The 15,979-nt window shown below is 47.8% G+C and overlaps 1 protein-coding gene across 1 annotated transcript in view; it reads right to left on the reverse strand.

Annotated features, from left to right (window-relative positions):
• The window catches only part of Cerk (ceramide kinase), a 44,439-nt gene that overhangs the window by 4,247 nt on the left and 24,213 nt on the right, over nt 1-15,979 (reverse strand). Inside the window, exons 4-11 of the mRNA XM_027396203.2 lie at nt 13,521-13,646; nt 12,039-12,102; nt 10,565-10,710; nt 7,285-7,359; nt 5,857-6,009; nt 2,985-3,090; nt 2,037-2,113; nt 505-710 (exon numbers count right to left, since the gene is read on the reverse strand). Of these exons, the coding sequence (XP_027252004.1) occupies nt 505-710; nt 2,037-2,113; nt 2,985-3,090; nt 5,857-6,009; nt 7,285-7,359; nt 10,565-10,710; nt 12,039-12,102; nt 13,521-13,646 (953 nt within the window). The remainder of the gene's footprint in view (nt 1-504; nt 711-2,036; nt 2,114-2,984; nt 3,091-5,856; nt 6,010-7,284; nt 7,360-10,564; nt 10,711-12,038; nt 12,103-13,520; nt 13,647-15,979) is intronic.

Here is a 15,979-nt window from a genome sequence, read left to right on the forward strand (position 1 = left end):
CAGACAGACAGACAGACAGACAGACAGACACACACACACACACACACACACACACACACACACACGTAATTTTTTAAAATCCTCCACAGATAGTACTCTAAGAACTCTGTGGTTCATTAGTGGTGATTAATTATTTATTTAATTGTATATGGGGGTGGGCGTTGTCTATACATGATGTGCCTGCCTGGTGCCCATGAAGGTCAGAAAAGAGCATTGGGTACCTTGGAACTAGAATTACAGACAATTGAGGGCCATCATGTGGGTGCTGGGAATCGAACCCAGGTCCTCTGCAAGGACTACCAGTGCTCTTAACTGCTGAGCCATCTCTCTAGCCCCTAGATTTATATTTTCAAATGAAATTTACATGAAGGAACCGCTTAGGTTAATATGTGTGAAATACACATCCAATTATCTTCTTTCCTTGGAGTTAACAACGGATCCCACAAACCAGTGGGGCACCGACTGCCCAAATATGAATGACCTTGGGACAAGAGTGCACCTCACCTGATCGTCCTGGTTGGTGTGGCGGACAAGGAATCTCAGGAAGTTGAACCTGGAGCACTTCCGGATGAGGATGAGGTCAGAAGACCCATCTCCCAGATGGGCAGCAGGGGACAGGCCCCCAGGGCTCCGGGGACAAGCACAGGACATGTTGGTGGCATTGATAGCCAGGAACTTCCCACATACCACTTGCCACTCTTCCATGTCCTCTGTAGAAGACAGCAGTTAGGCGCCATGGTCAACGTGGTGCAGAGGCAGCTACACAGCTGCAAGGGACGGGAGCTGGTCTCTCTCTTGCTGTGTGTTCTTGGCTTTCATTCTGGCCTGACTAGATACCATGGTCTTATGGGGAGCAGGCCATTTCCCTACTCTCCATAAGAGCAAGCACTTTTGGACAGCAGTTTAACAAGGGTAAGTAAACTGTTACAGGATCTTTTAACAGGGCAAAAGGCATGTTATATTTGTTTATGCTGCGAGTATTACTTTAACTGTGTAAAGGTGTTTGTTTATGCTGCACTTGTTTAACAACATAAGGATGTGTGTTTAATGATGTAAAGGTGTGTTGCATTTATTTCAGCTTGCCTAAGGCACCTGGTTAGCCAATAGCTAGGCAGGAGAGGGATAGGTAGGGCTGGCAGGCAGAGAGAATAAATAGGAGGAGAAATCTAGGCATGAGAAAGAGACAGTGAGAGAGGGAGGGAGGGAGGGAGGGAAAGATGGAGGAGAAAATGAGGGAGAAAGAGATGGACACACCTGGGGCCAGAAACCAGGCAGCCACCAGCCAGCCAGACACAAGAAGTAGTGAAAGTAAGATATACTGGAGGAAGAAAGGTAAAGGGTCCCAAGGCAAAAGGTAGATAAAGAGAAACAGGTTAATTTAAGTTAAAAGAACAAGCCAGAAATGAGCCTAAGCTAGGCTGAGCATTCATAACTAATAATAAGTCTCTGTGTCATGATTTGGGATCTGGTTGGTGGCCCCAAAGAAAAAGCCTGTTATAGCAGACCTCTGCAGGGCTTAGTCTGGTCTATCATCTCTTTCTGTGGCATATAGGCTAAGAATGGTTGCCAGAGATTTGAATAGTCAGAAAACATTAAAAGAACAATAGCTTGCATGTGAATGCTACACAAAACTCGAGTCTCAGAGGTCCTAGACAATGCTATAGGCGGGTGACACACCCACTTATTCACACACTGTAGCTGCCATTCTTGCAGGGTAGGGATTTAACAAAGACCTTGCGGTGACTAGAGCAGAAGGTACTCATTCAGCCAGGCCCAAACAGGATATTTGCCCATCCATATTCCATAGTAGCGGTGACAGCAGCCTGGACTCTGGTCAGCCTTGTGACAGCAATCGAAGGCCTTTCCACAAATATCTAGATTCTCTAGCCTCTCCAAAGCTGCAATGACTCGATGCTGCCTTGAGCTAGAGATAAAATTGACACAGTACAACCAGGAAAAGAAGGAGATAAGGTGGACAGCCAGAAGAGGTCAGATACTGAGAGCCACACACACGAGAACACACTTGCAAAGATTACCAGCATTCTCCAGGCCATACAGGGCTTTCTTCTGTTCTTCTTCCAGCTGCTGCTTGCTCTGCCTGCACACGAAGCACCTAGAAGAGAGTGTGGTCACCATGCCTCTATTGCATGCATTGGGTACATTTAAACACCACTGATGCCCCTGGTCTCCACACACAGAAAAGCATTTAAATTCTTTTTCAGATCACAAAAGCCTCAAGTTTCAAAGATTTAAATAGAAATTCTTTTTTTTCCTTTTTTCTGGACAGAGTTTCTCTATGTAGCTTTGGAATCACTCCTGGCACTCGCTCTGTAGACCAGGCTGGCCTCAAACTCACGGAGATCCGCCTGCCTCTGCCTCCCAAATGCTGGGACTAAAGGCGTGTACCACCACTGCCCAGCTGGCTTCAACAGAAATTCTTTAGCATACTACTTTTGAACTCTCAAGATTACTACTTAATTCACACCTATTAATCAGCAGCTCCCATCTCCAAGGCTTGCAAACATCTCTAGGACAGGCTTACCTGCCTAGCCCGGGATGCATCAATGGTGACGTGAAAAATCCACCAAGTAGCCTTAGAGTGAAAACGCCCTTATCTCAGGTGACAAGCATGATGAGCCTATGCTCTGGTCAGTATGTAACTCAGAGCTGAGCCACTGACGTAGTGCACATTTCTCATTTGGGTGTGGGTGCAGCTGGCCTAGTCTTGGACCTGTACTTTGAGTCTGCAGCTTGGGGAGAACATAGCTGATGTGCACATTGCCAGGATGGAGATGTTGTGCCAGCTCTTCTAGAAGCATCTGTGAACTGAGAAGCCCTACACAAACCTATGAAACTTAGTGTCTTCCCTCTGTGTTTAGAAAGCAATTCTGCAGCCACTGTCCTAACAGGAATAGGCTTCCAAACAGCCCTGTATATGTCAAGTCATTTACAATGGAAACCCACATAGAAATGCAACTGCTTACCCGGCCCGGCAAGGTTTCTTGTCCCGTGGAGATCCCACTGTGTGCTGTGCTGGGAGGAAGGACACTGTCCCTTCATAGTACTGATGAGAGAGAAAGGTCTTCAGCCCTGGGGAGAAGAGCCAAGGACATGTGTCACTGCCTGGTAACAAGTATCCTTACACACCACCACCACCACCACCACCACCACCACCACCACCACCACCAAGAAGACAGAGGTCTGAAAAGGTAGCTCAGCAGACAAGAGGACACCGGTTGGATTCCCAGCACCCATACAGTGGCTCACAACCATATGTAAATTCAGTTCCGGGGGATCTGACACCCTCTTTTGACCTCTGTAGGCACTAGACATGTATGTATTACTCAGACACACAAAAATAATAATTTTTTTTAAAAAAGAAAAGAAGACAGGAAGCTGAACAGTCTGCAGGGGGCAGGAGGGGCCTTGCAGGTGACGCTGCTACTGTACCAGGAGGAGATACAGATTCTGCCCTCCCCACAAAGGCCCAAGTACAGCACCAATGAAAACCACCGGTGAGAGGTGTGATCAGGGCTTTGGCCACATATCCAGGCTGCCTTCACGTTGCCAAAGCAGGGTATTAGGCAGTATCCACCTTGCATGAACTCGATGGTGTGGCCTGTGTGGCCTGATGGCTCAGGGTCTCTACCATCCCTCTTCAGTGTGGTCAGCAATGCCCCTGCCTCCTGTGTGCTTAACACCCACCAGAGTCGTTATCATCCATAACATTAGGGGTCTCCTGGGTGAACTTAGGACCAAGGTCAGTGTGGTACTGCTTCCTAAAGGGCCTACTGTGCAGTGCTATCTGTGGTGCCAGCTGCATGGTGCATGTATGATGGGCAAGGCCAGCAAGCTGGACTGCTGGGCCTCTGAGAGCAGGGAGTGAGCAGGAGGCATTCGAGAGTCCAGGTATGTCCTGCAAGTCTTAGGATGACCACTTGCTCTGGGAGCAGATGGTCCTCTTTATCTAGTTCATGTATGTTGTGATGTGATAGTGGCCTTGAGGAGTCTACCCCATCTAACCCCTAGTACACAAAGCCCTTCCGTTCCACACAGGGGCCCAGCCCCACTTCATCATAGCCTCACCTATAAGGCCACAAGCACCTGTCCCCCTGGGAAGGTTCCTGGCTCCTCTCATCTTATGGGTGCAGGGGGAGCTTTGTGGAGAATGGCTGTGGATCACGGGGCTTCTGTTGCCTCTGCCTGTGTTGGCACTACCTTCTCTTCCCACTTACTCCCTGAGGCCTCCAGGAGATGTCCAGTGTCCAGCGCCCTGGAGGAGCTGGCCCACAATAAGCAGTCCAGTCGTGTGTAGTGAGTTCTTTCATCACAAACAGACACCTCTTTCCAAACCCTAGGTTCCCACCTCAGCTGTCGTCAGCCAGCCCTGGCACATCCACAAGTCCAGGACAAAATGCTCCATTTCACACCTTGCTCTCCTTCATAAAGCTCTCAACTGCCCAGCACAGTGGACATTTCTACCTTGTGGCAGCCAAACACCAACATCAACAAGTGAGCGCTAACACCCTCAAGTGGTTCTGTCAGGACTGTAATATGATTGGGACAAAGACCCAGAGGGATGTTCCTGCCTGAGAGGAAGGATGGGGCTTCTCAGATGTGTTCTGAGAGGATGGAGAAGGAAGGCACTGGCCAGAGGCTCTGAACCAGCAAGGGCTCCGCATCCCAGCAGATGGGGGCAGGCACAGTAACCTCAATATGGAAATGGTCACAGTTGACCCAGCACCCAGAACCCCTCTCTTCTGGAAGCGCTGGGTGTACATTGTACCTCTGCCACACCAGTGTCCTCTCACTAGGAAAGGGATGGGTTTTGGTGCTTGGAGTCATTAAACTTTACACAGTTTTGGCAATAGCGAACTGTAGAGAACAAGGCCCTGAAAGGGCTGGACCACCAGAATGCCTCACCTGCATTTCATGTCTTTCCTCCTAAGCTCCTCTCCTTGACATTTTAAACCTCATGGGGGTGGGAGGAGGACCCATCCACTACCTGAAACCAGCAGGTGGTAACTTTTGGTATAGCCTGAAGCTGACCTGCATTTCTCGTTCATCCAGACTTGGTGATTAGGTAAGAGGGGACATGGATATTATCAAGGGTTCTATCTGCATCCCGAGGGCACTGGCGGACATGCTGTTTGCAGGTCTGCCCCACAGTAGCTACACTTTGGGAAGGCCCTGAGGTCTGGACTCTAACAAGCCTCCTGGGAACACTGATGCTTACTTCCTCTGAGAGCCACCGACCTGCAGGAAGAGTGACACTGGACCTGGGCAAGTTATTTAAGTGCCTATTGTCTCAACTGTGAAATGGAGATTGAGTTCCTGCTGCACAATAGGAGGGTAAGGGAGGAAGGGGAACACCTGTCTAGTGCTCCTCCTCCCCGCTGGAGTACCACTGAAGTAGATGCATGCTCACAGATGCAGTGGAAAGGCTGATGGCCACTGCTGTAGAAGCTCAGGAAGGCACTGCATTCACGGAAGGGGAAGATGTGGCCCTAGATCTGAAGGGGAGATGCCCAGGGCTGCCGCACTTCTTAATAGTGCAGGTCCCTCCCAATTCACCTGCTGTGCTAAGCATGACCATAAAAAGGACCTTTTCCCATGAAAACATCTACTTTGATCTCTTGGGTTAATACCACTTACACGACAGATGATAAAGCCAAGCTTCCAGTCCACAGGGCCTCCCTCGGTCTAGTTCTGATGCATGCTGGGACTCTGAGGGGAACAGGATCTGGGCCACAATAGCCAGATTCAGGGTCATGTCCCCATTCTGGAAAGCAAGGCCCGGAGTCTGTCTCTGGGGGCACTGTGTGGATTAGCTCAATGTCTGTGGACACAGCATACCTGAGAAGTCGTATCTGATGAGGCCCATCCACCGTTTCTTTTCACTGTCCTTGATTAAGTCCCCGTAGAAGCCGTAGCCCAGCAGAGACACTGAGTACCGCAGCAGCGTACTGTTGTGGTGCACAGAGGATACGTCTATGGCCAGTGAGTCCCCTGTGGGAGAGGAGAGCTATAATCAAGCCCTGTCCCCACTCTGACCTCCTCTGCCCTGCCTCCGCATATACAGGTGGTGCCTGCCTGCTGCAAACACAAGAAACAGAACTCGCTCGGTGTAGCAATCTGGGTGACAAAACTCAGATGTGACAATGGTTATCTGGCTGCGACATCTGTCACGCCATTGCATGTACCAGGGTGGATTTAGCAGATCTGGTTGGTTAGGTGGGTGCCCCCTTCCTCCTTCATTGCTTTATCTGTGTCCCTCCCAGAGCTGCTCACTCACTCAGAGAGGATGACCTGGATAGAGGAAGTTCATTCATAGGCCCAGGGTATATGCTGGAACCTTTAAACAAGTTCTCCAAGGACAAAATTTGGATCCAATTTCCAAGTAAGGTCTGAGAACTGTTCTGAGGGGACAGAATGTGTCCAGGAGGGCTGTGCATGTTACTGACAGAAAGAAAAGTAGACCTGAGGTTGAAAACAGGTACACAGCTCTTAAAACACAAAGTTTGCCAAGTGTGGTGGTGCACACTCCTGCAATCCCAGCACCCAGGAGACTGAGGCAGGGGACTGTGAATTTGAGGCCAGCCTAGGCATATAGAAAAGGCTTGTCTCAGAAAAATAAAAAAATAAAAATTGCGCTGGGGAAGCAGAGGCAGGCAGATCCCTGTGAGTCTGGTAAGGAACTAAGTAACAGCCAGCTGGAACTACATAATGAGACCCTGTCTCAAAACAAAACAAACAAACAAAAAAAAAAAAAAACAAAAAAAAACCCCAAAATCCCAAGTGGTTATTTTAAAATACAGTATTTCTATGATTGCAAGTAAGACATGACCCTGTCAAGAGTGACAGAGTAGGCAAGGATGGCAGCCATTTCTCAGAAACACCAGAACTCCTCCTGTGGGGTTTCTCACTTGGGACTGGAGCAGGGGCTGGGTGTGTCTGTTACTCAAGAAGTAACTCACCCTGGAGTCTTGTAGATTTCACAATGGGGATTAGCCCTGATAGCCAGCTAAGGGAGGAGAGCAGGGGAGCACCCGAGACAGCAAGGCCACAATGATACTAGCAGGGGCCTGGGGGCTGTGCATAGGGCACCCACATGTTTAAGACTCGGGGTTAAGAGCATTTGTTGTTAAGAAGGACCTAGGTTCTTAACATGGAGGCTCAACACCTCCTCAGGCACCCTCAGACACATGACACACACACATACACACAAGTAAAACACTGATACACATAAAAATATAAAAACTTAGGAAAGTAAGCCTCACTCACCAACAATAATGTGCAAAGCCGATGTCTCTGCATCATTTGTACCCACTGTTGAGTAGCATATACAATCTGTGGACCCTGCAAAGAGGAGAGGAAAGCCCTTAGTGCTAATGGAACTGTCCAAAACTTCCAGTCAGCTGATCCTGTCCTTCTCTGGCCCTGGAACAGCTGGAGAACAAAGAGAATCCACCCGAAAAATGAAGGTTGTAAATACTGAAAATGGCCTTATGGTAATGTTGCATTGTTCCATAAAGTGGCTTGCAGCATACCCAGACACAGAGACCACCCTGAACCCTCTTGGAGCTTCTAAGAGATGTCTGCAGTGCAGGCAGCCTCTTCCCTTCCTTTGAAAGCTCTGGAAGACATGCGGCCCCTGCCCACCTCTATGTAGCTGCCAGTAGTGCCTCATAGCCAAGACCTTAAGAATAAGGGGAGTCCTGCACAGAGCACCGCCATGGGGAAGTACATGGAAACAAAGTGAACTGTGAGGGTCTTAGTTTTGTCAACTTGACACAACCCAGAGTCACCTAGGAAGAAAGAGCCTCAATTGAAGGACTGTCTCAATCAGATTGACCTGTGGCCATGTCCAGGAGGCCCCAGCCCACTGTGGGCAGTACCATCCCTAGGCAGATGGGCCTGGGCTGTATAAGAAAACTAGATAACTAAGCAGGTTTCTGCTTCAGTTCCTGCTTGAGTGAGTGCCTGTCCTGACTTTCCTTAATGATGGATTGTGACCTGGAAGTGTAAGCTGAATAAACCCTTTCCTCCCTAAGCTGCTCTTTTTTGGCGGGGAGGGGCAGTTGGGGTTTTTGAGACAGGGTTTCTCCGTGGCTTTGGAGGCTGTCCTGGAACTAGCTCTTGTAGACCAGGCTAGTCTCAAACTCACAGAGATCCACCTGCCTCTGACTCCTGAGTGCTGGGATTTTAAAGGCATGTACCACCACCATCAGGCCCAAGCTGCTTTTGACAGGGTTTTACCACAGTAAAAGAGAAGTAACTAGAACTAGAGCCTGAGATGACCCCAGCTTTTCTGGGTACCACCCCCATCCATCCATCCCTTCCTCCCTTCCTTCCTTCCGTCCTTCCTTCCTTCTTATTTTTTTCTTTTTGGTTTTTCAAGACAGGGTTTCTCTGGACAGGCTATAGAGCCTGTCTTGGAACTTGCTCTGTAGACCAAGCTGGCCTCAAACTCACAGAGATCATCCACCTGTCTCTGCCTCCCGAGTGCTAGGACTAAAGGTGTACATCACCACCTCCCGGCCATTCCCATCCTTTCTACTGGGTGAACAGGGGAGAGTTGCATGTCCCTGGCATCACCTTCCTTGCTCAGCCTAACCAGCTCCTCACTTTGTCCAAGGTGGTCATGATTGCACTGAATAATCAATTCCCTCAGAACTTTCCTTGACTTCAAGCTGAGGGGCAAAGGTGTCCACTACCACCACCATCCTCATCCTTATTGCACTGTCCTGCAGTCCCCACTGTGGTATCAAGCATGAATCTGCCTGCCTGCTACTTAGCATGGGAGCTGTCACCTGGCTGAAACAGAGCTGGGCAGAAGTCAGAGCTGAGTCAGCACCCTGAGAGTATTCTGCCAAAGAAACTCATTTTGTGCTTTAATGAAGTGAAAGAATCATCAGGGCTTTTGAACCAGCTGAATCCAGTGGAGGTCACACAAAGCCATTGCTTCAGATTTCATCCCAAGGACAGGTGGTTCACAGTCCACCTGGTGTTCCTCTGTGAAGAGGCTGCATGTGGCTCCCAAGGCTGTCATTCGACACTCTAGTGACACGGCCAGGAACGACCTTAGCATGGAGGGTCAGGTTGAAAAGAATGATCTGTGCTCACAGTAACACTTGGCTTTCCCAACACACTGAATGGTGGGAGTTCTCTGCCTGCAGCCAGTTGGAGCCACAGTCCTGGTGGCACAGCAAAGATCAAGTTTTGGACACGGCCCCTGCTAAGCAGAGGCCAGTTCCCAGAGCCTCTGGGAATAATGTGTGACTAGCATCACACATTATTCATGTGGCAACTTCCACAGAATCAGGGGCTCCGCTGTGGTCCCACAGGTCACTCTGATGGCCAAGTGATGACTGGTAAGGGACCTGCTAACAGTAAGGGCTCTACATCTTTGGTTAGGAAACTCAACTTGTCTTCCCTCAGGGTCTCTTAGTCCACTTGCCTTCATCTTAGAGCGTGTTCATCAAACCTGCCAATCAAGCCTGCCGATGAAGCTTCTCCCTCAGTCACAGCTAATGTCCCACCAAAGCTTTCCCCAAAGTACCTTCACAGACACACCCAGTAGTATGCTTTTCCAATTTCCTGAGCTCTCAATCAGTCGAGGTAAAAGTCAAGACCCTCTCACTGTTTTCAAAGAACTATGAACTTTCTAGTAAGGCATCAAACACCCAAAGCCAGACAGACACCCTCAGGACTCAGTCCCCCACACCTTCCTCCCAAAATGGCCCAAGTCCTGTCCTGAGTTCTGTCACTGCCTCCCTATCTGTGTCCCCTTCCTGAGGTCTGAGGACTCCTAGTTAGGTTCTTCTAGCCGACACCAGGCACAGATCCCAGTTCTCAGTTCAATTAGGAGTAATTTCTTCCAGACAGCCACCCCAACAACCCATCTCTGTCCGCAGGAGCCAGGTACCTTCTGACTCAAGGATAGCAGCCCCACTGGCCCCCAGATGTTGGCAGGGACTGTCCTGTGTGAGGCTGAGCTCTTAGGGCGCCAGGATAAGGTTCCTCCCAGATGCAGTCATGTTCTTTCTGCCATTCATAACTTATTTCATGGTAAGGAGTGGAGTTATGAGAAACTACTTATAGTTTTGGCTGGGCGGTGGTGGCACACGCCTTTAATCCCAGCACTCAAGAGGCAGATGCAGGCGGATCTCAGTAAGTCTGAGGCCAGCCTGGTCTATGGAGCAAGTTCCAGGACAGCCAGGACTGTTAAACAGAGACCCTGTCTCAAACCCCACCTCCCCCCCAAAAAATCACTTTTTTAAAAAACAGGGTCTAGTGTTGCCTAGGCTGAACTCACTATGTAACAGAGGTGATCTAAAACTCCTGATCCTCTTTTCTCTTCATCCTGATAGCAGAAATCACAATTTAAATGAAGGATTGACCAGGAATGATATCCCCATCCCCACTTGAAACCCTAATCCTAAGGAAGCATTACTAATGATATGGTGGGGGTGTGACCATAGGACTGGACATGCCCTGTGGCTGTACATGGAGAATTCCTCCTAATGACAACAGTGAAAAGAAAGCCATATGCGTGCCATACCTGCAGGGATGATGCCAATCCTGAGGGTACTGGGTACCAGCACGGCTCTGGGGTGATTGGGGTCGATGCCAGCGCTTTGCTGTGTCCTCCCGATCACCCCATGCAGCACCTCACTGAACATGCCATCCCCGCCAACACACACGATGCTGCAGGAGGAACACAGCAATGTCAAGTCCTATGCTTGCAGCAACTGGAGGCCTCAAGCACTGGGGACAGCTTTCAAGACTGGCCTGTCAGACACCCGGAAACTGGGCACCTGAACCACTCCCTATTCCATGAGGTCCCACCAGCCTGCCTATTCGGCTTTTCCAAACAACAGGATCCTTCACAGACCCCGGCTTCCCTGCTAGAGATGTAGCATTTTGGTGGTTTCTAAGCAGAGCGTTTATGTGTGCCTATCCACGATCAGCCATCATCGAAAAGCTATGGTTTGGGGCTGGAGAAATGGCTCAGAGGTCAAGAGCATGTACTACTCTTCCAGAAGACCTGGGTTTGATTCCCAGCACCCACATGGTAGCTCACAACTGTCTATAACTCCAGTTCCAGGGAATCTGATCCCCTCTTCTGCCTTCCATGGAACAGGCACACACATGGTACACACACTTACATATATGGAACCAAACCGTCATACACATAAAAAATAAATAATAGTTAAAAAATAAAACAAGGGCTGGAGAGATTGGTCAGAGGTTAAGAGCACTGACTGCTCTTCCAGAGGTACTGAGTTCAATCCCCAGCAACCACATGGTGGCTGACAACAATCTGTAATGAGATCTGGTAACCTCTTCTGGCCTGCAGGCATAATGTGCAGACAGAACATTGTATACATAATAAATATTTTTTAAAAAAATAAAGTAAAACAAAAGTATAGCTTGATCTGGGATAACAGTGGCAGAGTACTTGCCTAGCACACAAACACCCTGGGTTTAGTGCCCAGCACTGCAAAAATAGAGATTAAAGTTTAAAAAACACTGAATATTGAGATTCAAGCTTGCTGGGTGTGAATACTACCCCAGTGTGATAGCATTCCTACTGCTGGGAGGCTCCTCATAGGTAGGGGATAACATACGTTGTTCTGCTCTTGATCCAGTTGGGTGGCCTTGCAGTGCCCAGCAGTGAACCTCAGATGAGAGGGGAACACTGCTCCTGTTGTCAACCCCCAGGGATCTGGGCACAGTCTTGGGAACTCAGAAAACAGGAGCAGAGGGGACTAAGTGAAATAAGTGGGTCAGGAAAGCTGAGGGGAGCAAGCAGTGTGGGCAAGATGGGGTTTTCTGGGGTGCTGTCCAGTGCTGGGGATGATTGCAGAGTGGCATGGAGAACTGTGGGCATCCATGTGGGGGACACGTGTCCTGTGACAAGGAGGGAAGGCCAAGGACATTCTCACAGTCCAGGGCAACCCAATAGCTCCCACAGGGTAGGTCTTGGCTAGCATCCACTGTCTGTGACCACGAGGAACGCTAGTGTAACTCACCCATCATAGCTGTCTGTGTTGATCTCGTATAAGGTCTCCTTGGCTTGATTGGCATGCTCAGTAACTGTGGGGGAAACATTACAGGGGACCATTCATCTTCACATCATGGGACCCATATGTGCTAACTGCCAACTGATGCTATTTTATAAGAGGAAGTCCCATCTCAGAGTCACCTCACTCCTTACAAAAGAGTAAGGCAGCCTCCATGGGAAATAACCAGGCACGACCTGACATTCTTCACACTTGTCAACAACTAATTTCTTTTATTTTTAACTCATGTGCACGAGCATCTGCTTGCATGTATGCATGAGGACCATGTGCAAGCAGTGCCCACAGAAGAGGTCAGTGGATCTCTCAAGACAAATGTCACAGGTGGCTGTGAGCTGCTATGTGAATGCTGGGAATTGGACCCTGGTCCTCTGCAAGAGCAGCAAGTGCCCTTAACCACTGAACCATCTCTTCAGCCCCAATGAATAATTTCTTTGTCAGGGGCTGGAGAGATGGCTCAGCGGTTAAGAGCACTGATTGTTCTTCCAGAGGTCCTGAGTTCAATTCCCAGCAACCACATGGTGGCTCACAACTGCCATGAATGAGATCTGCATGCAGGCAGAGGACTGTATACATAATAAATAAAATCTTTAAAAAAATAATAATTTCTCTGGCAGCAATTAGAATAAATGCAGTCTCTGTTACACTTATTCCTTAATATACAAGTTACTTTTAAGCATTTTAGAATATACCAGAATGTAAGAAGACACGGCAGGGGAGCTGAAGAGATGGCTTAGGGGTTAAGAGCACTGGCAGCTCTTCCAGAACTCAGAGGTACTGAATTCAATTCCCAACAACCACATGGTAGCTCACAACCGTCTATAATGAGATCTGGAGCCCTCTTCTGGCATGCTGTTGCTAATTAGCCTTTTTTGGGGGGGGGGCGGGGAGGGAGGGAGAAGCAGAGTCTTACTATGTGACCAGGCTAGCCTCCGATACCTAGCCCTCCTGCTTCAGCCTCCTGAATGCTGGGATTACAGCCAGGACCAGCTGCACTAAGTATCTTGCTAATGGGGTTATACCAAGGCCCTGAAGGCTAGCAGGAGCAATGGACCACTCTGTCTCCCTCTCTAAAACCAGCACTGCACTGATGACAGAGTGCTATGACATGGGGGTAAGTCATGTTTTGTAAAATGACCCACGATGTGACATTCAGAGACGTCCACTGCTGGTATCTTTTCCTGCAAGGACTTCCTGCCCTCCAACTCTGTTCTTTAATTTCCTTGTTGTTCCTGTGAGCACTTTATAGGGGAAGTACATTAAGTATATTATTATTATTATTATTATTATTATTATTATTATTATTATTTGCATTCTTCCAACTGAGAACTGAGTTTGAAATGATCAACTAGGCTAAAGTCCTCTCCAGTGGTGGCGTGTAAGTCCCTCTCAGGCTGGCCTCTACATACTTGCCCCGGTGCCCAATATACTTACTGATGATTTCGGTGGTGATGGAAGCCAAGGAGAACAGAGGTGCTACTTTTTTTTCATAGATGCGCTTGCCCTGACCTTTTCCTCCAAAAGGGTTGATAAATACCAGCAAGTGCTTTGGTCTTGAAGCTGCAAAACAATATCCACACCAGTCAGTCACAATGGGTGCAATAAATTCAAGATCAATTAGTATGCTGCTGGTTGAAGAGGAAATGGGTTTTGACAAAGAATTCTTGGTCATCTGGGGCTGGAGAGATGGCTCAGTGGTTAAGAGCATTGGCTGCTCTTCCAGAGAACCCAGGTTCAATTCCAAGCACCCTCTTGGCAGCTCACAACTGTCTGTAACTCATGTTCCAAAGGATCCGACTCCCTCCTTAAAAAATAAATAAAATTTTTAAGAGAGAGAGACAGAGAAGTTATAGAATTCTTGGTCATCAAAGGAAAAAAGTGACCAGCTGTTGAGATGAGGGAGGGGCTTGGCACATGTGTGGAGCATCAGGAAAGTCCCTGTCTTAGCCAAGTCTCATGAGGCATGAACATGGATGTATGTACCTCCATCTGCCCGTGAGAAGGAAGAGGCTTTTGAGAACAAGAATGAGATGGAAAAACAGGGAGGAGCAGGAGGAGAGGAAGACAGACACACAGAGAGACAGATAAGTCAGATGGATGGACAATGAGAAGAGAGGCTCCCACGGCATCCTAGGCCTGGCTTCAGCCCTTCCTTCAGTCCCAGCCAGTTGGCTAGGTATTGTGGAATATTACTTTAACTATAGAAAGATGTGTTACATTTGTTTATGTTGCAGAGTATTTTTTTTTAGCTATGTAAAAGTGTGTTGCATTCATTTATGCTGCATAAAAATTCTGAGCCAAGCCAGGCATTGGTGGTGCACACCTTCAATCCCAGCACTCAGGAGGTAGAGGCAGGTGGATCTCTGTGAGTTTGAGGCCAGCCAGGCCTCAAGGTCTACAGAATGAGTTCCAGGACAGCCAGTACTGTTTCACAGAGAAACCCTGTCTCAAAAAACCAACAAAACAAAACAAACAAACAAAAGAAATTCTGGGCCAGCCCGGGGTACATCAGACCTCTCAAAATAAACAAGTAAAAGCAAATAAATACAAAATGAAGTAACTTAAAATAGTGGTCGCCATATTGTAAATTATGCTAAGATTATGCAAATTGTAGTTACTGATCAAAGTTTAATTGCTTCATTATTGTTATTTTAAAGAAAATACTGAATGTTAGAAAATCTGTAATACGTTTTGAGAGATGTAAATAATGTACACAGTCTTATATGTGGTGGAATGGGAGGTATTTAAATTCTAGGTTCTTTTTTTTTTTTAAAGGAAGAAAATGTTTATAAGAAAAAACCCTAATAAATAGTTATATTTTGCCATGAAAAAAAGAAACTTAAAGTATGTCTGCTTCATATTTTATCATTTCTAGTTGTCTCAGAAAAGCCAGATACAGAGCCAAGGAGATGGCTCAACAAAGTGGTGTTCGCTGTGCATACATCCACTTAGCTCCAATTCTCTACACCCACAAAAAAGCCAAGTGAAGCACCAGGCTTGGTGGTACACACCTTTAATCCCAGCACTTGGAAGGCAGAGGTAGTTGGATCTCTGAGTTTGAAGCTGGCTGGCTCTACTATCTATGGTGATTTCCAGGCTAGCCTGGTCCTCTACCTATAGTGAGTTCTGAGGCAACCTGGTCCACTATATATAGTGAGTTCCAAGACAGCCAAGGCCATGTAGAGAGATCCTGTCTCAAAACATAAAAGACAAAACAAAGCAAAAAAGTCAGGTGAAGTTCCAGAGTTAAGAAGATCACAGAAGACAGGAGGGTTGCTGGGCTGGCTGACTGGCCAGCCAGTCCAGTCAAATCATTGAACTCCTAAGAGTTCAAGAGACTGAGTTTCAAAAAATAGAGTGTGAAAGAGGAAGAGCCCTGATCTGCAGTCAGCCTCTGACCTCCACACAGGTGTACACACACAGATAGATAAATGCCTTCCCAGTAAGAATTCCCAGGCTTAAACACTTTCTTCACTGAAGTCCCTCAAACTACTTAAGAAACTCAGTCTCCCTGAGTGTGACCTTTTCCAAAGGACAGAAAGGGAAGCATTTCTGAGTGACCGCCATGGCATACCCAGATAGGGATATCACAGAAAGGAAGTCAGGAGCCTGCTTCTCCCCGAACCTAAGTGAGAACTCTTAAATGAGGTGTTAGGAAGTCAGATGCAGGGATAGAGAAAGGGATTGAAGATCACAGGTAAGATGGCTGTGAGAGCAGCGAGACTGTTAACAACCAGACCCAAGTGTGTTTTACTAACAGTCCTTAAATGACAAAACAAACAAAGCCAACTCGGAGTATGGGTGCTGGGCAGCTGTAAGAATGAACAACCACAGCCACACAGGATAAAGAGACAAGCTTTGCATTCACAATGTTCATGTCAAAGCCAGGTACA

Source organism: Cricetulus griseus, chromosome 2 (assembly GCF_003668045.3).
Source record: "Cricetulus griseus strain 17A/GY chromosome 2, alternate assembly CriGri-PICRH-1.0, whole genome shotgun sequence".
In the NCBI taxonomy this organism is placed as follows: domain Eukaryota; kingdom Metazoa; phylum Chordata; class Mammalia; order Rodentia; family Cricetidae; genus Cricetulus; species Cricetulus griseus.